Here is a 27699-nt window from a genome sequence, read left to right as displayed (position 1 = left end):
CTGTCGGGCTCCTCCTCCTTCTGGGCTTTGGCTTACATGTCTGCTGGACAAGGAAGCTGGCTAGGGTTTTCATCACAGACTTTCCAGCCATGGAAAGAAGCTCATGGTTTCTCCTTTTGTCCAAAAGCTCACGTTGGACTGAGCTTAATAAAAGTTAACGATCCCATCAACTACCACATTGGTGCATTATTAGTGGAGCATAGCTAGGGAATCATAACTGCTCTAAAACGTGGTCAATCAGTCTGATCTATGCATATAATATATGTGCGTTTCGCTCTTCTTAAGGCATTGGATTGGCGTGAATTAGGGACAGAAGTGGGAAAGATCTAAAGGGTTTTCAGCAGATTTTCGAATTAGGTCTGTCAGTTTTCTTCTCCAAGCTAAATGCTCTTGACAAACCCTAAACTTCTCAGGACAAGACTCCGAATCGTTTCTTGACAAGCGATATTACTCGGAATCGCCCGACATTACTCGTGGAAGTGGATATTTTTAACAAAAATTCTTTTTGCCATATCTGCCATTCTATATTCTTAAAATCCATCCCTTTTGTGGATAAGAAGAACCGGAAAAGAAGATCTATGATGTCTAGTGGAACTTGTTTATTGCGCTGCCGCTTCAGGACACCCTCTTCCACACACGTCAAAGTAACCAGATTACAATATAATCTGGCACGAGTTCCTTGCAAATAAAGATAGTAGATGATGCGTCGTCCAATATGTTTTGTGACTTGTTCGAGTCGAAATTGCTCGTGTTAAATAAGCCAAGTTCAGAAAGCGCATGGCCGAACATATGACTAGTGGACCTAAATCTTGTCGCTCTTGAGAGAGCCTAGAGAGGTAATTAAATCAAGATTCTACCCGATCTCGCGTTGTTGAACCCTAGAGCAATGGACTAGACGCCAAGATCCTGAAAATCGCGAGCAGATTAGTAGAATAATGAGTCTTTACTGTCGTCCTTGGTTTTGTATAAAACATCTTTTGTCCAATGCCTACTTCAGCGTTACGAGGACCGTTTTTAGGAAACAAACGGAGCCTTACTGTCAACCTATACGGGAAGTTGGATAAAATTTTATACCGAGGTGAGGAACATAAACTTAAAATATTTCCAACATTTTCCGTCAAGCTTGATCCGATAATTGGACATAGGATTTTTTTTTTTTTGGTCGAATGGCATACGACTTGAATGGGAAAATTATTTAAAAAGTCTTAAACCTATTACAATTGTGCAAATTCAATCATAAATATTTTTTTGTGCCAATTCAGTCCTAAACATTTTGCATTTGTGCCAATTCAGTCTTTCTAACCTACTTTGGCCGTCCGACGTTGACGTAACAATTTTTAATAATATTTCAACAATTTTTTGAAGTTTTCACTAATTTTTAATTTTTTTCTTTTCTTTTTCTTTTTTCCTTATACTTTAGTATTTGTGAGGGCGTCGCGGCCCTCGTTGGCCCTAAGGTGTAAGGAAACAATTGTTAAAAAATTTATCAAAATATTATTAAAAATTGCCACATCAATGCAGGCGACACCAAGTCGGCATCGACAGGCCAAAGTTAGTCGGAAGGACTGAATTGACATAAATGCAAAAGGTTTATGACTGAATTGACATAATTGCAATAGATTTATGAATTTTTTGGTAATTTTCCCTACTTTTTTTTTGGTAATTTTCCCAACTTGAAATGAAGGAGAACGAGCACCATTTGCATGAAGATTCGGCTTGGGGTTTGGTGAGAGAGCCTGGAGAGTTAATTAAATCAAGATTCTACCTTATCTAGCGTGTTGAACCCTAGAACAATGGATCAGTCACCAAGATGCTGAAACGGTGCAAACAGATTAATAGAATAACGAGTTCGTTACTGCTTTTTTTTTTTTCATACATAAATTGTTGTTGTCAATCAAAACATTTTTTGCCGACTAATTACTTCGACCGATACAATCAATCTTTTTCAGGAAGCAAAATGGAGCTTTAGTGTCAACCTATACATGAAGATAGATAAAATTTTAGACGAATGAGAGGTTTAAAATTTTAAAATATTCCAACATTTAGACTTGAATTGAAGTAGAACGAGCACCCATTTGCATGGAGATTGGGCTTGGGGTGCCTTGCCCTCCCCTACTAACCCGACTGCATTCGACTGAGAGAGAGGCTTGCATCGAATTAGAATGAGCCCAAATCCTTAGTGGGCCCTTCACAACTACCTCAAACATCATGGGCCTTTGTAATGAACATACTTACCTCTTTAGAACAAATTTATTGCAACCCGACTTTCCGCTGCGGCCTAACTCGATCAGCGGAGACGGGATGGTTTGCACGATTCTAGAGGCTTATGCCGATCCAGGTATGACTTCTTCCTTGGTCTCGAGAACACGAAGCTACTCTTTAGCGAAGGGTGAAAGTACCGAAAAATTCCTAAATTTATTGCGTTGATGCCTAAATTTTTCAATTGTACAAATTGAATCTTTAAATTTTTTTATAATTTGTCAATGTAGTCAATCCGGCCAAGTTTCGCTAGAAAAAGCTGATATGGACGACATCCGTCCTATGTGGTATGATTGACACTAACGGGAATAGATTCTTTCGTATCAAGAGTATGTTGGGGATGAAAGAAATAGAGGTAAGCGGTTAGAAGGAGGCTTTTTAGTGGTACTCTTACTTCTGTCTAAGATGGAAAGGACCGTTAAAATTAGAGGATTGGGTAATTTTATAATATCTTTTTGAATTTTCCTACTTTTTTTGTTTTTCACAACTCTAGGTGTTGCGACACTCGCCAAGATCCGGGCGAGGGCCAAGAGGCCCCATCGGCCCTTGCCTAGATCCAAGCAAGGGCCCGACCCTCTTGCTTGTGGTTGGGGTCATCAAAAAGACCCGGGTCGGCTCGCTCCGGCCTTGAAAATTTCCTAAATTTTGAAAATGGGTTTTGATTTCACAATTTTGATTGGTTGAAGAATTGGTCATGTGATGATTAGAAGCATAATTCGGATGATAATCTATGTGATTATAACATTTCAATAGTCTTTTGCTCCTATCCGATGAACCTAACTTGTAGAATTAATCTTCTATTTTTGCAAATCCTGATCAGTGGTGTTTGTCTTTTCACAAAAGACTTAATTAAAAAAAAAAAAAACTCGACCCGGCCCGGCCCGGCCCAACTATCTTGGACTTATATAATGCGGGTATTGAGTCGGCCCGGGTCGAGCCAATTTTGGTGTTGTTTGGTTTTGGGCCGAGTCGGGCCTATATGAGACCCGACCCAACCTGCCCCATTGACACCCCTACTTGTGGTCGGCAAGTGACGCAATGCCGAATGTTCTCGCCGACTCACATTTGGGAAACAAAAAAAAAAGAAAAAGAAAAAAAGTTTAAAAAATTAAAACAAAAAAATAGTTAAAAAAAATTAAAATTTGTATATATTAGTGTCGACCAACCACGTAAGACGGACGGCGTTCATATTAGTGATTTCAAACTAAAATTGGTCAGATAGACTATATAGGAAAATCATCAAAAAGTTCGGGACTTACTGTTATAATTAAAAAATTTAAAATTGAATTGATACAAATGTAAAATATTTTAGGACCTTTTTTATAACTTTTCCCCACTTTGCAAAGGAGAGGGTTTAAATTCATTTAATCCGCGAAATGCATCCTTTAACCTATGAGGTCTTTTTTTACCCAAAAAAAAAAAAACCTGTGAGGTCTTCTAAGTAACGACAATGGAAGGGCTATCATCACCAACTTTTATGGTCAAGCTTAAGACCCTCCTCTTATCAAGATGAACAATTCATAAGCAATTTGAAGTCGAATGCGATGATTTGTGCTGAAATTGCAGTTGATGATCCCCCGTCCTTCACGAAGCAAGAAATGGTCGCCGCATTTTCAGGCCTTTTTTCCAGAGTCATCGTCTTCCTGAAGTTCCTCCATCGACAGTTAAAAACGCAACAAAGCCACAGTAGAGAGAGAAAGAAGAGAGAGAAAGGTAGTGACTTTGAGTTCGATCGAACTAACCCACGATACGGAGAGTGAGTGTGGGGTGGTGCAAAGATCTGACCGGATCAAATCTCCTCCTCCCTTCAATGGACGACTGACAAATCTCTCTCTCTGGGACATGGCCACCACCATCTCCTTCTTCCTCTCCCTTTTCATTTCCATTCTCAGTCTGACCCTTTCAGACCCCGCCACCGCCGTCCCCGACGGCTGCTCGGGCCGCCGGATCCACGTCCGCCGCCTGCCGCCTCGGTTCAACCTGGACCTCCTTGCCACCTGCGCCGACTACCCCCTTCTCGACGACCTCTGCCCGTATCTGGCCAACCACGGCCTGGGCCAGCCCACCCACAACCGCTCTCGCAGCTGGTTCCGCACCGACCCCCTCATGCTCGAGCTCGTCTTCCACCGCCGCGTCCTCGAGCTGCCCTGCCTGACCCCCGACCCGGATGTCGCCGACGCCATCTTCCTCCCCTACTACGCCGGCCTCGACGCCCTGCGATACCTCTACGGCCGCGACGTCAACTCCAGCACCGAACACGGCCTCGATCTCTACCGCTTCTTGAAAGCGAACGATCCGGGCATCTGGGAGAGGCGTTTGGGTCACGACCACTTCCTGGTCATGGCCCGACCGGCCTGGGACTTCTCGCAGCCGTTGTCCAACGACCCTCCCATTTGGGGCACTTCGTTTCTTGAATTGCCCGAGTTCTTCAACGTCACCGCATTGACGTTCGAGGCCAGAGCTTGGCCCTGGCAGGAGCAAGCCATCCCTTACCCGACCTCGTTCCACCCGCCGGACTCCACGTTCCTCAAATCGTGGATGGCACGGGTCCGCCAGTCTCACCGCACCGCGCTGATGCTGTTTGCTGGTGGCGGCGGCATCTCGGCGACCCCAAACATCAGGAGGAGCATCAGGATCGAGTGCGAAAATGGGACAGAAGCTCCCGGGTCAGACAGTGGGTACTACACGAAGACCTGTGATTTCGTGGATTGCTCGAATGGCATTTGCGAGCACAACCCGATCCGCTACATGCGGCCGATGCTGAAGGCCGCATTCTGCTTGCAACCCCCTGGGGACACACCGACACGGAGGTCGACCTTCGATTCGCTCCTTGCTGGGTGCATCCCGGTGTTCTTCGAGGACCAATCGGCGAGGTCCCAGTACCGGTGGCATCTGCCGGAGGAAGAGTTCGAGGAGTTCTCGGTGTCCATATCGAAGGAGGAGGTGGTGTTCAAAGGGCTGAGGATCGTCGACGTGCTGATGAGGATACCAACAGAGACAGTGAGGAAGATGAGAGAGAAAGTAGTGGAAATGATACCGAGGATCATGTACAGAAGACATGGAGGCTCACCTGGTCTGAGGTCTAAGATGGATGCAGTCGATATTGCAGTTGAGGGTACTCTGAAGAGGATCAAAGCAAGACTCCAAGAGGTTTCAGCTTGAGCTTCACTTACTTGAGAGCGAAGTTACTACGTTCTTGTGCTCTGTTTGTAATTGTCTTGTTTGTCTGTTGTTGTCCCTCATTTTTTTTGTCCCACTTATTTATTGTCTGCAAAAATTGCAGAAAGAACTACATTATATGTATCTGATTAGCAATAAAGATTCAGAAATATTTCCTTTCTTGCAGAATTGTGTCACGGGCCGGTAGATTGTGATCAACCCATGCGGCGACTCGGGCTTCCTTTGGAACTTGGATTGTGTAGAGAGAGGCTCTGGAGAGGAATACTTTCTATTTCTTTTGTAGATGATCAAATGAGAAGGAGGACTCCCCTTTATATAGGAGGGGGCCTCAGATTACAACCGTAGATCTAGATATCATCTAACGGCCTAGACTTCATCTACCGACTCTCCAACCACCAACAATAAATAGGAAGGTTCCAGAACTTTGCCAAATTACCGACTCGCCCGCCCCTGGAAACCTTCTAGAATATTATATAAAATAGTAGAAAACCCCAGACAAACCCTAGGGGACCAAGACACAGCAAATCTTGGGCATGAAAACCTCAGCCCGTGTCAATTGCATGTTGTGCAATGCGCCCTTCTTCTGTGCAAACATTGATAGACTCACAATAACAGCAGTGGGAACAGAGAAATAATACTGGGAGTGCAAAAACGAAAGATCTTTTCTTCAACTGCATAATTTAGATTGTCGCTAGCTTGCTGTGTTGGAAGACCAACAGTCGCAAATCCATACAAGAGTTGCTCAAGAGTTGGACAAAAATACAATTTTTATTTGTATCTTTGGAGTTCAAAAGAACAAAATTGACCTTACCCAAAAAAAAAAAAAAACAAAATTGCCTTTACAAAAAAAAAAAAATAATAAGAACAAAATTGCTACCTCCCTAGGAGAATTTTGTGAAATTTGGAAGCAAGAATTCGGCGATTGCCTTGTGCTGATATCTGGACTCTTAGGCTCAGTAGTCATTGACGGATAACTGGAAGTTGTAAAGCTTTATCCCCATCTAACAATGGCAGAACCCCAAGTTAGGCCTGCTCCGAAACCTGCAACCGCAATCTTGTGGCCCGACTTCACCTTTCCAGCACGAACAGCTTCATCCAAGGCCAAGGGGATCGATGCAGCGCTTGTGTTACCGTAATTTGCCAGATTTGATAGGACACGCTCCTGAGGGACTTCCAAACGTGTTGCGACAGCGTCAATGATCCTCCGGTTTGCCTGCATCATCTCTGTCAGTTTCTACAGTGCTTCTCACATTCTTCTTTGGATAAGTAATCCATAGAATCTGACTATATCGTTTTTCACATGTTTATGAATCTACATACTAAGAATTCAAAGCTATCCATCACTATAGTTTCGGTTCAAGAGAATAAAAGGAGACATGCGGTCACATAAGTGATCAAAGAAAGAGCAGGATGACATAACTAGAGTGCAAAATTTTGAATCCCAATCTTCTATGGCTAAGTTAGGAAATTGAAGAATACCTGGTGAAGCAACAGCCAATCGATGCTAGATACAGTAAGGCCGGCCTTCTGGAGGGAAGATTCAATTGACTGTGGCACACAGCGCACGGCAAAACGGAAAACCTCTTTGCCGTTCATCTGGATGCAGGAATAAGAGGATTGCCTTGGAGGGAAATCTCTTACCGAACCGTTAGTACCCAAGGCATGATCGGTCTCATTTTCCTTGACAGAAGCATTTAGATACCTGCAAAATGGAATTTAGGGCTCTAAAAACTGGTATTCCTAGCAGAAGGTGATGAAAGAGAAGAAGAAGATCATGGAAAAGGAGTACCTTTGACCATCTCCATCACTATGCAAGTCAAAAGCCAATAAACCGTCCTCCTCAGCTTCACAGGCCTGCAGCGAAGTATAGAATGAAACAATTTTAGTTGCTCCTGATGTTTAATTGGCTACAGGCATGAACAAGGCTAAGCTGAATTAGACTTTGTACAGGAGACCCTGATACAACAGACAGCAGACTGACAGGCACTCTGAATAAGGTAAAAGGAGGCCGGCTGCTAAGATATATGCCATTAGTGTGTTCTACAACATATGTTAGTGAAGGCTTGCACCAGAAAGCTACGAAGCCAAACAAGAACATTTTACTGAAGAAGATTTTGTGCAGTGCATAAGAATATATTCCATTAATTAAACGGTATCCATTATCATTGTCCTCGAATAGTCAGTCCTCTTAAGTTCTTTGGACAAAAAAATACTCGGAGAAGCAAGATTCGAGCAACCTGGATTATTTCTCTTGGATCATAAATACAGGCTAGCAGAGAAATGAAGCATCATACGATAAAACAAACTACCAAATCCTTCTAAAGAATTTATGACATAGCAATGGACACAGGCAATAGACCTAATGCATATGTCAAACATAAATATCAAATTATTATACAATGATGATGACGGCATCGACATTAATGAACCTTTATAATGTGGGAGTACAATATTTCAATGCCAGAAGAAAGAATATTTAAAGAGCTGCATAAGCTTCGCATGGATAATCCTCATGCAGTCCAACACAGAAATCACCTGCATCACTACCGCACCTGCAGCGTCACCGAATAAAATACAGGTCCCTCTATCAGTCCAATCAACATAACGTGAAAGAGAGTCCGCGCCAACAATTAGGACATTGTTAAACCCACCTCCTGTAGTTTTTGGCACATTTTAACCAAGAAGATTATTAGTAATGGTAACTAGCCAAAAAAGATGTTAACCGTACTATAGACTATTCGAAAAAAGAAAATGTATTTTACAGTACCCCTGATGTGACAAGCAGCTGAGACCAGACCTAGCACAAACCCACTGCATGCAGCTGTTATGTCGTAAGCCAAAGGATTATGCTTGCATCCAAGTGCTTTTTGAATCTGAAATAGACATAGTGCAAAAGAATGTATTATGAGATGGTTTAGGTAAACATTTGAGATGGAAAAGACTTCCTGAAGAAGGTATCTATGGAGGGAATGTTTTGGACTCTAGTGATGTTTATTTTTAAGGTTAAACCAAGAACAATCAAGGCTTGTGCCAACTGCGACCATTCTAGGGTTACACTATGGCATAAGATCTCCCCCCATTGAATTTATAATCCTCTCTATGACTTAATAGGAAGGATGATGGAATCATACTCAACCAAGGACAGGTGCAAATGTGAAAGAACAAAGTGCACACAACCAGAATACATGCAATCGTAGAATACCTGAGGAGCGCTACCAAAAAGATCCTCTGGCGTAGACGTGCACATTAAGACTAGGTCAATATCCTCAGGATCAACCTGTGCCATCTCTAGAGCTTTCCTCGCTGCCTCCACAGCCAAACCTGTCAAGCTATCTTTGCCTGCATTGACAAAATTGTGAGACTGCAGCTATAAACCTTAGAGCCACCACATACATAAGATAGTAAGATCCAGACCATGGGAACAAAACGGTGTATGCGTTTACTTAAATCCAAAGTCAAGAATAATGAAGGAAAAAGAGGTGACATAAGTGGATAAATTTGCAGATGACAGATGGATCTCCATTCAGAGTTTTGTAAAATCACGTCTGCATCTGATTGTACACATCAAAACGACCAAAATAAATAAAACCAACAATCCGATCTTTCTTGATAAGGTATGTGGAGAAAGCAAGATTAGACCAGTTCATCCAAAATCTACAAGAAGACCACTTTTCTTCATTAGCATAGAACTTAAGCAGTAAAAACGGCGGCATCATCTACAAGAACCAACCTGACAGAACACGTCGATTGCGGATCCCAGTACGAACTGATATCCATTCATCAGAGGTGTCGACAATTGTTGCAAGATCATCATTTGAAACCTGAAGAGTTGGAATGCCCGAGCCGCATCCAATTAACTTGCAGCCTTTACCAATGACCCTTCAAATATTTAGTTCACACATACAGGTTAACAAAGTAAAGAACAACTTCCTCAAAGTTTAAGCTATAACTTCCGATTTTGCACTACTTGACAAAACTGCCCTCAATGTGGATGCATACTCAGCCACTGGGACACAGTAAATCCTCCATCTACCTACAACTGATCTAGACAGCCTATGAAAATTGACAAGGCCAGTTTATGGCATATGCCGTTCCAGGTCTCTGTCCATCTAGACATGGGATGTGGCCAAGGCAGGCCTAAACATTTCAGGGTTGATTAGGTTTAAAGGCAGATCCTGTCCTTTAGCATAGAGGTACGTGAAGCATGCAAGCCAACTTCCGCAGAGCAAAGTTTATACAAAATGTTGGTCAAATGATTCGAGATGCTTAATCAGGAAACTTAACAACATCAGAAGCACTTGTATCAGCTGTATGGATTGAAGTCTCTTTTTTGCTCATCCATCAGAATCTATGGTCCGCTACCATCATAATAGGAAACAGAAACTCAAACAATTGGAACAAAAGCTTATCACTAATCTCCATTTGTAAAGGAGCTGCATTCAGATTGAGTGAAAAGAAGAACCAAGAAACACGTATCCCACCAAACTACTTTCAGGACCTAACTTTCTCTTGATGTCTCCTGCACAATGTATACAAAGAACGCCCTCACAAATCATAGAAAAGATCAAGTTGTTTCAAGAACTTTGTCGTCTCAACAATCCTCTAGGCTCTTCTCATAGCATTTCGAACAAATTCAAATAGACTGAAACGCCATCCAGCCACCAAAACAAGCTCAACACAGTCATTAAACAATACACCCCGATCACCATTGCCATGATGCAAGACCACTCGATCCCATAAACGAATTTAGTCTCTATTCAAGTTGCTCAAATGCTCCCACCTCTTCTCTAGATATAGATGCATCAGCCACAAACAAATCAAAAAGACAAGGCAATCTTTTAGACCATACTCATGAGGTAATCTGGCCAACATCATCGTTCTTTTCCCGATTCTACTAGGCTTTGACAGAAATTAAGAGATTAAAAATGAAAAGCTAGGTGAAACACGGAGACTGAAATAACAACAGAAACAGCTAAACATATTTCCACTTTTCACAAATCAACTCTACCACAACATCACCAAAAACATCATTCGATTCAACGGATACAACTCCTCGCTACTGCAATTGCATCAAGAAGCATTGTGAACGCAGACAGACCTAATCGGTACTCACTTAGGCACTGGAGATTCAGAAGACACAACGCCCGAAGCATGCTTCTCATTGGCCCTGCCGCACAGTATCCGCCCCAGCACGACCTTATTCGGGCAAGACCAAGATCGAAAAACTCCTATCGCAGGCTGAATCTTGATTCTCAGGGTGGGAACGGAAGGAGAAAACAGCCCAGACACATTGGCCATCTAAAAATCACTTGGGACTCTCTCTCTCTCTCTCTCTCTCTACAAACAAACACAATGTCTAATGCAACACACCAGGCCCTGTGTGCTGTGGCGAGACAAAGTTCGGATTTTTCCTTTGCTTCTCAGCTTATTGCGAGAGAACGGGCACGCTCAAACAACCCATTACACAGAGAGATCAACGGATGGGGAAGTGACGGAGAAATTTGGGTCTTATAGTTCAAATCATTGGAGAGTCTGAAGAAATAAAACAAATAAGAAAGGGGCGATTATGCCAACCCAAGTCTGAGCAAACTCCAATGCTCTCTCTTCCAGCAACCCCCCCCAACGCAAAACAACCCCCCGGTTCTCAAGGGCGTGCTTGCGTGTGGGAGCTTCATGCAATGCTCCCTGAGTTCCCAAAGATGAATGATCTGATAATTGATTTTCAGCCGAAAAGGCGGAAAAAGAAACGATTTTCGACGAATTTATCCAACAAAAGGGAAGGGGTTGGTACTCGAAACCCAACAAAATGCCCCTTCTAAGGACACGTGGAGCCACCCCGTTGGATATAGCTGGGGAGTCAAATGAAGTGTAGAGCATAGGATCAGCACACGGATCCTCATCTACTGTGAATTTTTGCATCTGCTTGATGTCATCTTTCATTTTCTTAAAACGAATTTAACTGTACAAAGGTTGACTTGATTGTCTACCCACCCTACGCTCCCTCAGTGTCTTGCTCGAAACGTAATTAAGCAAACATCACGCAATCTAAGTTGAACGGATTAGTAACAAACACCCCGCGTGTCATGAGCAGGATCGCGGGTTTCGATTCACACCGTGAGCAAGTCTCTAAGTTGTTCTAACTGTGCCGTTCGACTGCGAGTCGTATATTTCGTGCCGGGAGGCAGGCCCTTTCGCCGCCAGCATCGAGGTGGGATCGTGGCAATGGATTCGGCAGGTTCAAACCTTCGGATCGTGATTGGTTCAAAGTCGAAGTGTGAAGTCCTTTTACAATAACGGGCAAGGGAGGTTTACTGACCCGGCCCGCCCATTAATTTAGTCATAAATGAATTGACCCAACATGACAAGTGACCACAAACGAAGGGAGCGATAATTTCTTTGAGCTGAGGATTTATGCTTTGTGAATGGGTTGCTGTCCCCTGGTCCCATCTCCTTGTTTTCTCCGAAGATTTCTCAGAATCCACCACGTTCTGGTTCTCTCGATTGTTTCATTTTGGGGGTCCCATGGACGCGACTAGATTTGACGGTCCATTTAATTGGATTTACAGGCACTATTTATACATTCGTTGAGAGATCTAAGGCAGTAATTAAAAAGGAGGAGGAAATTATGTGCGTTTATTGTGATCTCAACTCTGTTCCCAACCATGTCTCGCTTCATTTTTTTTTTTTTGGTTTTCCTTTTGTCTCACTCCTCGAGACGTGTGCGGCCCTCACGGGAATTGAAACCCGGATTTGGTACTCTCTGGTCCCACTCCTCAATTCCTTTGGTGGTAGGGCCACATGTTTATTGGCAATCATGCCTTGCTTACATTATAAAGAAAAGGAACATCTTAATTTTAAGATGGGATTGCAATTTTCGTCGTTGTATTTCTAGGTTAGAGATTAGTTGGGCATGAAGTTGGCTCGGTAGGTTTTTCTTTTCTAATTGGAAGTTGGCTTGGTAGGTTGGTAGAGGAGAATTGTAGGAGCTACAATGCAATTTATGCACTATTTGACTTATTAGGTACATGAGTCATGTTAGTATGATTTTGGACCTATACAAGTACGGTCTCATGTTTTTGACTTAGCGTCATGTCTTCCTTTTCCTCGATATATACAAAGAATCTTTCTCAATGAGACAATATCGAACAATTGTTTAAACTTTCTAAGGATTGGACTTGGATGATTGTTGTACATACCGACGACTGCTTTAACTTTCCTAGTATTGGACTTGGATGATTGTTGCGCATACACAAATACGAAGCAAGTCTTACTATCGTTTATAGGGGTGAATAACGGGGCTAGTTCAACTTAGGAGCCGGCCTTACCCGGCCGGTTCAAGACTAATTCACACGAGGGCCGGTTCGGGGCCTAGTTTAAGAAACTAAGGACCGACCTTGACCGGTTCGGTTACCCTAAGTTCATTTCTCTTATATGATATAGTCTTGCCGCCTCCGGCTCCCTGTGTATCTCGTGTTTCTCATTCTCTAGCGGCTCAATCGTGATCCAGCGCTCTCTTCGATAGCGCCACTCCATCGCTCACTCCAATTGCTCGACAGTCACTACTCGAGCGGCTCAACTCCACTCCACTCCAATCCAAGCTACTGCCAATTTGGTTCCCCAAGAGCTTAGCATTTAGTCAAGGAGAAATCCTTGGGATCTCGGTATTGTTGTGAGCACTTTAGGCATTTACGGCTTAATTGCGTAGGAGATGAGATGAATAACTAAGATTATTTGTTCAAAAGATTGCTGCTGCAAAACAATGTAGAAGCTGCACTGAATTTAAAATCTCATTTTCACCACAAGATTTTGATACTTCGCTCGCCTTTTATGATCACGAAAGCAAACCAAGAAGCGAGCGCTATGAAAATAGAAACTTTAGAACTTTTCGGTATTAGAGCACATATACAAAAATCGAAACTAGTTATGAAAAAATGACGCAAATGGCCTTTAACTTTGACCCAGAAACTTGCTAATACGTGGAGTGTTCTCCAGCTTTTGAGACTATGATCTAATGAAGTCGGTTTAGGAAGTGAATTCCCATTTTGAACTTTCCTTGAGGATTTAAAGAAAGTCGATTTTATTATTTTTAATGCTGAGGTGTCTTTCTTAATCTGTCTTGCTATGTCTGCTCTGTTTTATATTAGAGTGGGTAAGTGATGGAACTGCTTGTCCTACCCAATATTTTCTAATCTTACGCTTATTCTTCCAATCTCTCGACGAGGAAAAGTTTCTTGGTAGAGTTTAGGAGTCCGCGAGACATTTTTTACAAGAGGAGGTGCCAGCTGGTTAGGGCTCTACCAAATGTTCAAACATCATTTCTTAACAAGGATCTTGATGAAAAGATCTATATGGACCAACACCCGTCGGTTTTGCGGCTCTAATGGACGGGACCGAAAAGTAGGTAAGCTAAAAGGGGAAATCACTTCCTCGAGTCCTGTCATGATCACATACTCGACAAAAGAGCTTTACAAGCGACATTGCCTTTCTTCACTCACGCGATATTGCTGGATCAGGCTTTCGCCTTTATATTCTTTTGAGGCCTGAAGCTCGCCGTTCCCTTTGACTTTCTTCCTCCTCCAAGGATGGTTCAAGGGTCGTCTATTTCGTCCGACATGCCATTTATGCTGCCATGTCTTATGCGGTTTTAAGCTCCGTTTGTTTTGCAAAAAATAAATGATTTGAAAAATATTCACAAAAAATAATTATTTATATTGTTTCCAAAATGAATGTCAAAAAAATATTTTCATCGTCTATGCAAATATTTAGACACATATTATTATCGGTGATGATAATATTTTTCAATGATTAATTATTACAAGCGACACATGCGATTATATTTAGAAAAATATTTTCTGAATCGCTCATCCGTGAAATAATAAACTATTTGAAGTGACTTCATTACCTTGGCACGTGGGAGAAAGCAGATTTCAGTTATGTTACCATCTTTAGATTTTTGAATCCGAGGTGATGAAATTGACGTGGGCCTAATTCCCTAAAAAACCCTTAACTTTATGTCCAATCCCAAATTTACCTTGAACTATTTTTTGTCTAAAAAAAAATCCTCAACTTTCCATCCAGTCCCAAATCTGCCCCAATTTTTTTTTTATCTAAAAAAAAACCTTCAACTTTAAGTCAAGTCCTAAATATGCCTTAAACTTTTTTTTGTCTTAGAAAAAATCTCAAATTTTAGGTCCAGTCCTAAATCTGCCCCAATTTGTCTAAAAAAAATCATAAAATTTTAATTTATTCTCAAATTTACCCCGTGGTCCAATCCCAACTTGACATGGTATTTTCACATTGATAAAAAAATCCACATCGGTAAAGTAATGAAGCAATAAGTACTAACCAACGTGGCATTTCCACATGAATAACAAACCCACCCCCATAAAAATTGTTAAAATTCTCCAAGATGAAGTCGTTCTTGGATAAGAAAATTAAGGATGATTAATGACGATTTTTGGACAGGGGGCTAATGGGGGTATATTTGATATTAGAGTAAAGATTGATTATTTTTCTCTTAGAAAAAATATGTTCGGGGTAGATTTGGAACCGAACCAAAAGTTGAGGGTTTTTTCTGAGATAAAAAAAAAAAATTGGAACAGATTTGGGACTAGACATAAATTTGAAGGTTTTTTCCGAGACAAACAAAAAAAAAGTTTGTCGTAGATTTGGGACTCAACATAAAGTTGAAGGTTTTTTAGGAAATTAAGCCAATTGACGTGGGGAAACCAAACTTTCACATGAAATGATAAAAAAAAGGGATAATAGCACAATTTATTATTAAACTTTGGTTCAAAGTATAATGTCATCCCTGAATTTTTAATTTGTGCAACGTCGTCCTTGAATTTTGGTCCAATATGAAATGTAGTCCCTAGACTTTTAATTTGTTTGATGAGGATCCTAAACTATTGGTAAATGTTTAATATAGTCCCTAAATTATGCGAAAATGTTTGAAAGTTCCAGCACCACACTGAACAAATTTAAAGTTCAAAGACGGCATTGCATATTAGACTAAAGTTCAGAGACGAGATTGCACATTGAACTAAAGTTTAAACACCGTTCTTGTCATGTTTCCGTTAGAAAAAAATATCTACATTAATCACTTGTTCAATAGTTATTCAACGCGAATGATGGTGCCAAGGGATCCCGCTAAATGTCATATCTCGAAGAATATTGAGTAGGTTAGTCGGTTATGGAAATTGATGTTTCAATGTCCATGTACCAAAGTTTGTCATGCTAATTATTTTGCAGTTATTAATCATGTTTTGCTGTTGTTATGTCTATGTGAACTCGATGAATCGAGATAACAAGTCAATGGAGGTCCTTGACCACATTACTCGCGCACATAACTCTCTTGCACGTAATGCAATCGGAATAAAGTTGAAAACCCAATTAATTATAGTGACGTGAAGCACAATTATCATAAAAATTGGAGAATTGCATTTCTTGGACACGATAATTGGTTTCATTGAGTAATGAAATCTCAAGCAAAGCTACCAACCAACATAAACAGCAATTATATCCTACCAAAAAAAAAAAAACATAAACAACAATTATAGCAAAATCGACAATTTAGATTACCACGAAATTTAGTAATTTTTTTTTTGGGTTGGAACAAAATTTAGTAATTGAAAATCAGGTGAGGCGTGATGAGTTGCAATCATATAAATTCTCACGACAACTGCCTTCGCTCGAGCAATACACGCTATAGAGGAGAGACGGACCTCTCTCACCTTCTAGAAATTATTTAAATTCCATGTACACTAATCTGAAAGCAAGACCAACTTTGGGGGAAAAAAATGTGCAGTAGGTAAGGATGAGAATGACAACCATTCTTTTCTCGGGCCCTACTTCTAGCCATAAATAAAATTTTTGTATTTCTATTCCCTGCAAGAGTTTCTAAGTAGAGACACGCTTTTGATAGCTACACAAAATTTATGTTTCCAGAACATAAATTCGTTTGATAACAATATAAAATTTCTACGATAGGGGGATCGATGGAGTCGGCAATGCACGGCTGTAGAACAGCGGCCGAGGAGCCAAGACCGACAATTGGTGGACGGCAGCCAACGAATGGCAATCGGAGACGGGCGAACGATGGCCAAGGATGAGAGATCGACGGTTGCGAACGGTAGCCGGGCATCGGAGATCGGCGGATCGCGGCTCATGAATAGTGACTAACGAACGGCGGCCGGTGAACAGTGAGGGCAGCGGACGAATGGCAATCGGGGAAGGAAGAGAAGCATGGCAGCTGGCAACCGGAGACCGGCAATTGGCGGCGGACCATTGACGGCCGATGACCGATGGCATAGACGCAAGAGAGATGGAGACCACATGCAAGAGAGAAGGGGAGTGAGCAACGAGAAAATTCTTATTTTTATTTATGTTCCAAAAATAGAAAAGTATAAAATTTATAATTCTCATTTCTATTCTAAACTTATTTCTTGGCCAAAAATTTATCTCGAAAATAGAAAAATGAAATTGTTTTACCAAACTGATTTCCGTTTCAAGCTTGTTCCCAAAAACAGAAAAATAAAAAATTAGAAAACTAAAATTGTTGTCATGCGCGCCCATATGTTGTTCGGAAAATCGAAACCTACGTATAAAATTGAAAAATTGAAAAGTGGGTCCATTTGTTTCGCGAAAAAATCAATGACTTCAAAAACATTTTCCCAAAACATCACTTATAGAGATTAATGTAGGAGGAATATTGAAATTATTTTTTATCGACTAATTATTTCAGATGGATATTATTTAACAAGTATTTTTAAAATTATTTATTTTTAACTAAACAAACGGACAACAAGGAAGTTTAACTAATCATTTCTTCTGCCCCTAGGGTTTCCCTCTCTCCCAAAGTTGCCGCCCACCCTTTCTTCTGCAGCAACTATGAGGTCTCTCTCTCCTCTCCTTTTTCTTTTTTTTCCTTATCTCTCTATATCCTCGTTTTATACTTCTTCGCAGATTTCGCGAACGACCCCGTCAACTTCTTCCATGTGGAGAGTTTTGTTTTGTGAGCTTAGAAGTTTGAAGCGCAAGCGCTTCAGAAGAATATGTTATTTCAAATATACTAGCTCCGGCTTCAGTGCTTGCTCCCTATATTCCATCGCGGCTTCTCTACTGCTTTAGTAGTCGGCTAAGCTGAAAATGATTTTGTGATTAAATGGTATTTCTTTTGCAGGTCTTCTCTTCCAATCTAAAATTATATTTAGATTTAGATGTTCTTTTATTCCGATTTATAAATAGATCTATGATTTACAAGGCGTTTTCTATCATCTTTCAATCTATTGGGGTCGTTGTGCTGGCGAAGCCGAACCTAAGGATACACTATCTTTTGGTAAAGCCATAATTACGGGAGAGAAAAATCTTGACATGTGCTCATCACTAATATTAATACGAGATTCGGTGATCGGCCGCCGGTTATGCTTTGATGCCATGATAGACCCGTCAATGTGTAATGAGCGAGTCTCGTCAATGTGTAATGAGCGAGTCTCTGTAGGCTATATTAAGTTGATTTATCTTTCAGATTTACTTACTTTGCTTAATCTGTATCTTTATCTTAAAGTTATATACCTCTTTTTTAAGTAAAAATGAAATATTTTCTTTCGACCAAAAAAAAAAAAAAAAAAAGGACGGACAGCAGAGCCCTAAGAAGAAATAAATCATTTCCTTGAGCATGGGCCATGCATGGGCTACGAGTCGGCCTTTTCAATTGTTTATATTGGGCAGTAAAATGGGCCTCATCTTAACCACATAAACTCAGGCCCACGTGTTTTTTTAGTGGAAAGCCCACGTGAATTTTTTTGGTCGGCCCACGTGAATTTAAATACCAAGATTTTCTCTCACATGACTCGGGCTCATCCATCACCACCAATAGGAGGACGACAACTGGCATCGCATCGTTTGTTCGTGACAGTTGGAACTTAATTACCCTAACGTCGAACTTAATTAAAGTTGGATACTCGTTCAAAATGCCATTGCCTTTTAAGTAACGTGGATTCCAGATTAGTGTAAGATTAACGTTCCGTCGTGTCATTTTAAAATTTTCTTGACAAATTTTCTCGTTATTTGGTCTTAAATCGGCGCATGTGGTCATACACGAAGATAGGAAATCAAGAATGAAGATGTAATGTTAACGCAATATGCTTAATGATTTTCGTTCGTCACGATATTTTGACTTGTCCTGAACAACCGATATAAGAGATATTGCTTGATTTGGTCATGATGTATGCTGTGGGGTAACATATTAGCAATTCAGTTAATCGGCTCGTTTAGCCAGATGTAAAGACCCAAATAGCTCGTCATTTAGATGCTCGTATTAGTAATAAAATCTCCATAGATTGCTGGTATATACGATGCATTGAACAACATTTCATAAATGACAATTCACAACTATTTTGTGATAAGAAAGTCAATATTACCTCGAAAAGTTCAAATTTCATGTTCCAACGCTCATTGTATTAACGGGATGTTCGAAAAGACTCGGACGCCGTATTGTCGTGAAAAATGCATTCTTTTTCGATGAATGAAAACGAACGGAATCAACTGTGCTCACCTTCAATTTGAGAGATCTAAATCCTAAGATCATTTCCAAAATCATGCAATGAAGGCCGCAGCATTGAAGCATATGCGAGGGAAAATTACTCGATCAACCTCATATTTATTGTACGGATGTCAATTCAATCCTATAATTTTTAATTTCGCTAATTTAATCATAAACTTTTGCGCGAAAATCCAACGTAGCCCTTCCGATCAACCTTCTTCGAAAATCGATGACATGACGGTCCGGTCATTGTAGGGTCTCCTATATGGCATATCGCCAGGTTGGCGATTCCAACGAAGATTGGCCGGAATGACTATATTGTAACTTTGCACAAACGTCTAGGACTAAATTGGTCATATTAAAAAAATATATAGCATTTAATTGGCATCCATTATATAAATTTATGACTGATTTATCATTTTTTGCTCTCATTGCACATGGAATTATGTTTGGTGCAATAACCTTTCGTGCTCAATCCATTGGACGGGCACATAGAAGTTCACTATGTTTGTTCCCTAATGGGGATGAACGTTCGAATGGTAGGGGGGGCCCTACAAGTGTGTTGACACTTAAAATAATCCAAGAAAGACTCGTGACGAGCACCCGAGGAAGCGATAATCAGGTGCAGGAAGGAACACCGAAACAAGGTACGTGCCAATCAGAAATGTGCCACGTGTCGGGGTAAACTACTGCGCCACTTCCTTCTAGAGCAAGAAAAAGCGCGCGGAGAGAGGCCACGATCGAGGCGGTTGGCGGTAATCCCCACGAGGTAAAAAGAAAATGCGCGAAACCTGGGAAACCGTCATCCACGTGGCTTACGGAAAAGAGCAAAGCGTGGGGCCAAAGGAAGAAACCGCTCGGCGGTTACCAAAGAGCTTGCCTATAAATACCTCGCAGTAGCAAGATACACACACACAACAAATCCAAAACACTTGCATTTTAACTAGCTTTTAGCCTTTAGCCTTTAACCTAGCATAGCTATAGTTTTTTAGATCCCCGTCGTCGATTCAATTCCGGCGAGTATCATATCCAGAGTTAGGTGTCGTCGATTAGATTCCGACGTCTACTCACTTGGTTCAAGATGCGTCGATTGAATTCCGGTATTGCACCCTTCACCCATCTTGTCCAAGACCGTCGATTCAATTCCGATATTGTGTCCTACAATCCCCCGTCCAGTGCCGTTGATTAAATTCCAGCATTGTGTCCTATATCATCTCCCGATCCTGTCGATTTAATTCCAGGGTTGTGTCGAGATTTGTTACATACTGCTACTATATTGGGCCGTCGAGGTTGTTTTGTAACACGTCTTTTGTGTCAATCTACCGCATTTGACACTCTCTGTCCAAAATCGACCCAGAACTCCTTTTCGAAAAACGAACGGATTAAGTTCGATAAAAGATTCTCGCGTTAGTAACTCTTTTTGGGCCATAGTCATTTTGGGCCTAAAACCCATAACCAAGAAAGCCCTGTCGAAGAATTTCGACGCGCAACAAAATGATATGGACGAGTGTAAAACTAACGAACGAAAGAAAATTCTCTGTGGTCCTCGAACTCGAGCCGGATACTGAATCTCACGGGTTCGAGACGCTCAAGGAGCGACTCCAAAAATGGTCCAAGCGTTCAGGTTTCATGAGAACAGGACGATCCTTACTCGTGGATCGGCTCGGGGTCTCCAGCTTTCATGCCGAAAGATCGTCACGCGTGATATAAATTTCACGATCCAACCAAGGCAGGGTCTAGGAGCTATCACAAAAGATCTTTGCGTAGCTTTTGGTTACTCATGGTTTCTCACGTCCGCCGCCCAATTCCACCTTCTCTATCTTCGTTAAATACTCTCTTTTCATCCCCAGATACCATGGATAAGATTTTACGAAATACTTTTTCCAAAAAATTCTAGACTTATTATTATATATTGGTCAATTAAGCCTTAAACTTTTTAATTTATCAATTTAGTCCTAAATATTTTGACCATTTGTCAACCTAACTCTTTTGACCAATCTTATCCAGAAAAAATACTGACGTGACGGTCGTGCCATGCGGGATAGTCGACTTCCACGTAAGTAATTTTCTAATTAAAATTGGTCGGGACTAGGAGCGAGCATGGTTCCATGATAGAACCAGGAATCGAATAATCGAACCGGTTTTCACCTAGAACTGATTCGGGTTTTAAAATATGCAGAGTAGACTCCGAGTTCAAAAAATTAGGGAACCGGATCCAATGGGCAGGTTCTAGTTTGTAGGTACCTCGAACCCGTAACTTAGAATAAGTCTTTGTGTTTTCTTGTTCTCTATTTTCGTGCGATCATGCCATATTTTGTGGTATTCGATGATGAGTGTAATTTGGAACCATAAGTCTAAACTTTTATTTCTAACAATATTCATGATTGAGACTTTTATTTTGTCAATTTTTCGTGTGTCAAAATATGGTTGTGGTCAATGGATTGTAATAGCAAATGATGGTAATTCGGTGTGATGATTCATTGCAATAATTCAATTAAGAATACATGTGGAATGCGAGTAGATCTTGAAATCTATGACAAGGTAGGTTCCAAGTTCTGAGCATGTATGATGGGTTCCGAGTTTCAAAAATTGGAGAGCCGGTTTCGATGGGTAGGTTTCACTGGACTGATCTTGAAACCGCTCATTCCCGATCGAAATGACTATGTTTGTAAATAGCGAAAAAATTTAGGATTAAATTGGCAAGATGAAAAATTTTATGATTGAATTAGTGATCTTACAGTAGGTTTAAAGACTTTTCCAATAATTTTCCTCGATTCGACATGTGAATGAGTGCTTCGGCCAAAAGTTCGTGCGGCATTTGATGGTGCGGGATTAAGATCCACGCCGTGCATCTAAACTATACCCACAAATTCTCTCGTCCCTTGAATTTTTCAAACAATGTGACGTGGTTCATCCGCCCGATCTATAGTTTTCATGAACATCGAGATCGATTTCATGGGTTCCTTTACTAGAAATGGTTAAGACTCTCCATTATCAGGCTTGGCATAGACTCCCAAAAAGGTCGAGAAGAGAATGAACTTCTGAGTCCTTTTCAAGATGATCAATGCTGGGTTGATACCATCATGTGGAGTATCTAGTGGACGAGCCAAAGGTGGTAATGTTTGAGTGATGCTCCAAAGTCATTCAATTCAACATTGCAACGAGCTCTTTCCCTTTACTTCGATCTCTTTTAAGAGACGCCTCCAAAAAATAAATGCTGATGTCGTGAGTTTCCTTTTTAAAACAAACATGCCAATGTGTAAGATAATAATTTCGACAATACAATAATCTAATTTTTTTTTATTCCTAATTTTGTGAATAGGCGCATGTTTAGATTCGCCGACCGCCATGAAATTAATCGAGATCTCAGGAGAAATTAAGTAGAGGTAAAATCTACAATTTCCTTAGGAATCAAGCAGCCATGCTATGAGGAGAGTTGAGTCAGATTGTCAGTCAAGTCTACAACTTTCTTAGTCAACTTTTTGTCTGATTAGTAGTCAAATTATTCGAGATTGAACCAAAGCCTAACGTGCCACAACTACATCTACAGCTTTAACTGGTGACGCTGAACTTGATTACACAGTATAACCATCTCCCCTAATTTAGCCAGAGGGACTAGAGCCCTGCCCTATATGAAATAGGTCACAGCTTGCAAATTGTCACTCGTTAGTGGACTAAGGTCATTGGCCACTGTACAAATACCATAGTCGTCTCGTAAACGGGTCTCCTTAAAATGATAATGATAATAATTATTCTTTGGGAAAAAGTCGGCAGAAAAATTTCCAAACTGTGTTCATTGTGACATAGTTACCATAAATTTCTTATATCTACCGTAACACATGTACCTTAAACTTTTCTTGTGACGTAAAAAGTACCGAAGTTGTATCTCCATGACACATTTACTCCTTGTCAATGTGTGTCGACACCGTTTGCTTTCCAGCGAAGCAGATTTCTAGCGGTTATGATTACTAGATTTTGACGGAGAGTAAATGTGTCACATAAATACAAATTTAAGATTTTTAGTGTCACAATAAAAAATTAAGATTAAACGCATCAAAGCAATAATTATTTTGCGGGTCTTTTGTGATCCTGTTCGGGACTCACAGAGAAATTATTACTTGTGCATGCGATAGTCGTCGAATCTCCAACGACGGCTCGAGGAAGCACTGGACAAAGCGTGGATCTTTAATGTTTTCTCCGAAGAACGGGAGAAAGAGTACCGTGCTTTGCTCATGCTCCGAGGGTCTCCTCTCGTTGCGTCATTCATTCCATTCTAGAGATAGAAACCCCGGCCCCTACGAATGCAAATTGCAGCACGTTTTGAGGAGCAGAGCAGCCCTAACCAATCGCCTAACCCGACCTCCAAAATCGATAGGGTTGAAGAGGATTTCATTTTACCACATCAAGAGAAGATTCAAAATTTCTGTTTCCACGCTACTGATTACAGTTCTGTAAATAGCTCCGCTTCATTCAAGGGTCAACTCTGCTATGGAGTCGTGATCGAGTTGTTCTGATGAGTTGCCGACGCTTTATGTGATCGCGGGGAGGATAAATTGTACGTGTAGACTTCCATTGTTTTTGTCATTCCTCAGATTAGAAGTGATGATGGGGAGGAAGAGCGTCCTCGGGAGGGGTAGACATTGTGGGGGGGCGGTAAAAATATGATAGGGGAGGGTAGAATCATAGATTAGGGGTTTTTAGCTCTGAGGAGTGGAACCAGCGCAAAGCAAGATTTGCTTTGGACTTTCTCTTGAAACTTCAAATCAGATCATCAAGATCAGTTCATGAAATAAGTTTAAAGCAAAAAGAAAGAGAAAAAAAGAGAACTTTTTCTCGTCTTTAAATGAGCCTCCAACTTCCCCCGTATCCGCTCTTCATTGGTAATCACAGAAGCAGAGTAAATTACGTACCCACCAGCGCGCCGTTTCCACTTTCTTGCTTGCACTCTTCTCCAATTCCATCTCTCTCTCTCTCTCTCTCTCTCTCTCTCTCTCTGAAACTCTTGGTATAAAGCCTGACAAATGCCGAAGTTGTCTCTGTCCTGTTCTTGAGTCTCTCGACCCTGTCTTCGTCTTCAGAAACAGAGAAGAAACTTTTGCTGAGAAAAGATGGTGACTTTCGTGTCTAGATTTTCAGGATTTTGAGTTTTTTCTACTTTTTGGAGGATCTTGTGAGATGGGTCATTGAATTTTCCATGTGGGTGCTGTGCCCTTCTTTTTATTTTTTTGTTGGATCAGGTTGGTGGTGGTGGGGGTTCAAATATTCCACGGTGGCTCCAAATTCTCCTCGGAGAGAAGTTCTTCAATCCTTGCGGAGTTCACGACTGTGCGAAGAAGAAGGAGAAGAACACGTTTTGCTTGGATTGCTGCGTCAGCATTTGCCCTCATTGCTTGCCTCCTCATCGCCATCACCGTCTCTTGCAGGTTCGCTGCATCACCGCCCAAAATTCTCCCCTTTTAATCCTAAAACAGCGTGCCTTCAATTTTCCTTGAATTCACCATTCCTGTTGATTTTTCTCAGATAAGGAGGTATGTGTACCACGATGTCATTCGCTTGGGTGATGCGCAGAAACTGCTCAACTGTTCCCTCGTCCAAGTAAGATCAGTGCCTCCGTGCATCCGCGTGCGCCTAAATATGTTATTCAGTTGTGTTTCCAATTGGAATTTTCTCGATGAATTTGTCGTTTTGATAAACAGCCATACACAACAAACAGTGCCAAAGTGGTGTTCTTGAACCAGAGGCCAATGTCCCGCCCATTCAGAGGCTCAGGCAACTTCTGCATCACTTGCGACCGAAGCCTCCAAGAAGGCTTCCTCTTCTGTTCTCTCTCGTGCAAGGTCCAATCCCATTTCAATAAAACTGAAATACAATACTTTGAAACTCAAGATGAATCGAGTTTGGTTCGATTAATGCATGAATCAAGGCTCGAGCAGCTCGACTCTGTTTTAAGGCCTCAGTTTGGACTTTTGCTCTCTTTCTTCTTCCTTGGTTGAGTTTCATCTTTTCTTCCTTAAAATGCAGGTTCACCGCCACATGACCAAACAAATTGGCCTCAAGAAACGGCTCCGAAATCACAGCTGCAAGCCCCTTCCGTCACTGAACAAGCCACCCAGCGAGGGCTTCCCAGAGCTGGAAGATGGACACGTCACCCCCGACTCGGTCCTCGATCCGCCCGTCTCGCCGCCCGATTCCCCCGACCCAACCTCCAGTGCCGAGTTCGTCAAGAGGCGGCGCAACCGTCCGGTCCCGATGACCCGGGTGACGGGTCAGCTCAGGTGCCTGCCGGCGACGGACGTGGCCGGCTTCATGAACAGGCGGAAGGGCGTCCCGCAACGGTCGCCCCTGTACTGACCTCGCGGCCGGAGACGGTTGGGTGCAATTTCGCGCTCTGACAAGAAAGAAACACACTGTTCTCTCCCTTTTTGTAAAGTGATCATCATCATTGTACTGAAAATATGCATGCATGGTTGCAATTTGCCGGTAGTCAATTATATGCGCTAATTAACCAGCCAGTTTGCCAGAATTAGCTAGACAGCATTTCGACTGGTCCTGTGTAGGTCCGCTGAGCTTTAGATCTCCATCCTTTGATCTGTTGGGTTTTGTCTTGTGTAACGGTGTTGGATGTAAGAGAAAAGGGCATGGATGAGCAGCAATGGCGTTAGTAAATGCGATTCGAAGGCCCGGCTTGCTGGTGATTTGTGGGGGATTGACTCTACGCCGCACTGCGCATGAAAAAGTTGAAATTTCTGGAGCTCTGGGGAGACATTAATGTCCCTGCCAAATAATTTCACGACGAAATTCAATGAGTCCCTCTTTTTTGTTCCCCGAAAAATGATCAACTCTTTTCGATTATTTGCTGATAATAATGGTGTTCATATAATTCAAGGGGCAGGCTCAAAAGTTATTTTTGGGCAGCAGGGGAGGGGCGTTGTTAATTAAGATTTGAAGTCGAGCTCACGCATGGATGATGATGCAGTGAGTCGGGATTGATCGCGCAATCTAGTGTGCCTAGTCGAGACGTCGATCGCATGCCGAGCTCCTTCTATCGTGTCGTTTTCGTATTTGATGGTCTGAGTGTCATATATAAGCTGTTGGATTAGTACTGCAATAGAGACTTTATTTTGAAAGCAAGAATGTAGTTTTGTGAAGAAAATATGTTCGTTTCCACGTGAATAGCGAAGCTAAAACTCTTTATGTAGTTCCGAGATTTATATCGTAACTTGGCTATTAGATTTGTCAAAACACATCATTGATGTGAGGATTATAACTATGTACTCTCTCAAATGAATTGATGCACGACACCACTTGATAGTGTATTTACACATTATTATTTCGTGTTTTGCGTAAAGCACTCATTGATTGAAAAATTGTCCTCAGGTGCACATCACCTCACCTCCTCTCCCCTCTCCTGCTCTCATTTTGCTTCTTTCCCCTGCCCTAGTTCAGATTGGTCTCACGAAAAATCAGCACATAAAACCGGCCGACATGGCAAACTATTATTTGGTCGCTGAACATTGCCAAAAAAGACCCCGTTCGTCCGGCCCATCACGGTCGTCATGCGGTACGCCCATTATGTAAAACTGATCTTAGTACGAACAGAGAGCCGGCGGCCCGGCGCGGCGCTGTGCTGTCTCTTCGCTTTCGCTGCTTGTCTGCGTCCCCCCTCCCAAAAAAAAAAGAAAAAAAACATAAGCAACAACATCACAACAGGAGGCGACGAGGAGAAACCCTAGAGAGGGAGAGGGCAATCAATTTTTTGAGGCACCCCGCCTCCCCTTCCTTCCCCGCCCACCCGGTTTCTTGGCAGAGACAAGGAAAACAGAGCCTCTTGAATGCCCTGCCCCCCACCCCAACAGCAAATCGGAGAAGAGGCAGGACAGAGCAGACTTACAGTTACACACACCCTTCTGATGGACGAGGTTCAATTCAGGTGCGAATTTGGAAAAAATCCACCGTTTTTCCGGGGGGGGGGAGATTGCTGTTTCTGGTTACTTTATTGTCCCAATTGGGGTTGGTTTTGGTCATTCATGTGTGCACTGTGACTTCATAAAAATTGGTAGAGATTGGGTCATTAGTAAGTTTTACTCTTTGTCGCCCTGTCGGTCTGTCTGAGCGCGACGTATCGTGGGGGATGGTCTCCTCAGAATCTTACGTGAGCCAGTGCGTTTTTTTAATTAACCGCCGACATTGAATTATTTTGTATGCGAAACAAGCCGCTGCCGATTGTTTCTTCGTCAAATGAATTTTCCAGTCTCTAAATATAAAAAGAAGCCAGCTTTTGACAAACAAGGGGCACCAGTGGTCTAGTGGTAGAATAGTACCCTGCCACGGTACAGACCCGGGTTCGATTCCCGGCTGGTGCATTACTAGAAGCAGTGACGACTTGCGATCGTGATCGTTGATTCCATCACGCCATCTGATCCCCTCTGTGGTTCAAATGTATCGCCAACCCTGAGCTTCCTTTTTTCCCCCACCTTTTATTTTAAAAATATTTTCTTTTGGATTTAACTGCCGGCCGGTCCAGCGACCATAAAAATAAAAGGAAAATAAATAAATAAAAAGATTATAATATGTAATTTTTTTTAATTGAATTAAGTATAAAAGTGTTTTTAGTAATACAGGTATGGATCGGATCATGTATGAGTCATTAGATTCGTGTTGCGTGGACAATATGGGTCGAACTATTTTCGACCCCGACCCACACGCTCGACATATTT

The 27699-nt window shown here is 41.7% G+C and overlaps 3 protein-coding genes and 2 non-coding genes across 8 annotated transcripts; 4 read left to right on the top strand and 1 right to left on the bottom strand.

The window, feature by feature from the left end:
* The first annotated feature begins 2946 nt into the window (after positions 1 to 2946).
* Positions 2947 to 3038, top strand: LOC115746569. The gene has a single exon (XR_004016048.2). It is a non-coding gene; the product is annotated as a small nucleolar RNA snR60/Z15/Z230/Z193/J17 (small nucleolar RNA).
* Positions 3039 to 3776: 738 nt separating this feature from the next.
* LOC115746488 (probable xyloglucan galactosyltransferase GT19) lies at positions 3777 to 5598 on the top strand. Its single transcript, XM_030682267.2, has one exon. The coding sequence runs from the start codon at positions 4102 to 4104 to the stop codon at positions 5419 to 5421; it is 1320 nt and encodes a 439-aa protein (XP_030538127.1). The 5' UTR covers positions 3777 to 4101; the 3' UTR covers positions 5422 to 5598.
* A 703-nt stretch (positions 5599 to 6301) lies between these two features.
* On the bottom strand, positions 6302 to 23968 carry LOC115746489 (3-oxoacyl-[acyl-carrier-protein] synthase 3 A, chloroplastic-like). Of its 4 annotated transcripts, none has more exons than XM_048275816.1 (9): positions 23948 to 23968; positions 10553 to 10759; positions 9170 to 9318; positions 8642 to 8778; positions 8207 to 8312; positions 7975 to 8093; positions 7229 to 7293; positions 6919 to 7141; positions 6302 to 6652 (listed from the first exon to the last, which is right to left on the bottom strand). In XM_048275816.1, exons 2-9 carry the CDS (start codon positions 10735 to 10737, stop codon positions 6431 to 6433), a joined length of 1206 nt encoding a protein of 401 aa, XP_048131773.1. In that variant the 5' UTR covers positions 10738 to 10759; positions 23948 to 23968; the 3' UTR covers positions 6302 to 6430. The 4 variants fall into 4 exon arrangements, with proteins under 4 accessions (XP_048131773.1, XP_048131772.1, XP_030538129.1 ...); XM_048275815.1 differs by having other exon boundaries at positions 23944 to 23964; XM_030682269.2 differs by lacking the exon at positions 23948 to 23968 and having other exon boundaries at positions 10553 to 11075.
* LOC115746490 (protein RGF1 INDUCIBLE TRANSCRIPTION FACTOR 1-like) lies at positions 23958 to 25671 on the top strand. The gene is made up of 5 exons (XM_030682271.2): positions 23958 to 24093; positions 24220 to 24405; positions 24503 to 24577; positions 24679 to 24819; positions 25004 to 25671. Exons 1-5 carry the CDS (start codon positions 24091 to 24093, stop codon positions 25331 to 25333), a joined length of 735 nt encoding a protein of 244 aa, XP_030538131.1. The 5' UTR covers positions 23958 to 24090; the 3' UTR covers positions 25334 to 25671.
* A 1603-nt stretch (positions 25672 to 27274) lies between these two features.
* TRNAG-GCC lies at positions 27275 to 27345 on the top strand. The gene has a single exon. It is a non-coding gene; the product is annotated as a tRNA-Gly (tRNA).
* The last annotated feature ends 354 nt before the right edge of the window (positions 27346 to 27699 follow it).

Source organism: Rhodamnia argentea, chromosome 3, assembly GCF_020921035.1.
Source record: "Rhodamnia argentea isolate NSW1041297 chromosome 3, ASM2092103v1, whole genome shotgun sequence".
In the NCBI taxonomy this organism is placed as follows: Eukaryota; Viridiplantae; Streptophyta; class Magnoliopsida; order Myrtales; family Myrtaceae; genus Rhodamnia; species Rhodamnia argentea.
The sequence above is the reverse complement of the archived record's forward strand: the minus strand, read 5'-3'. Positions and strand labels throughout refer to the sequence as shown.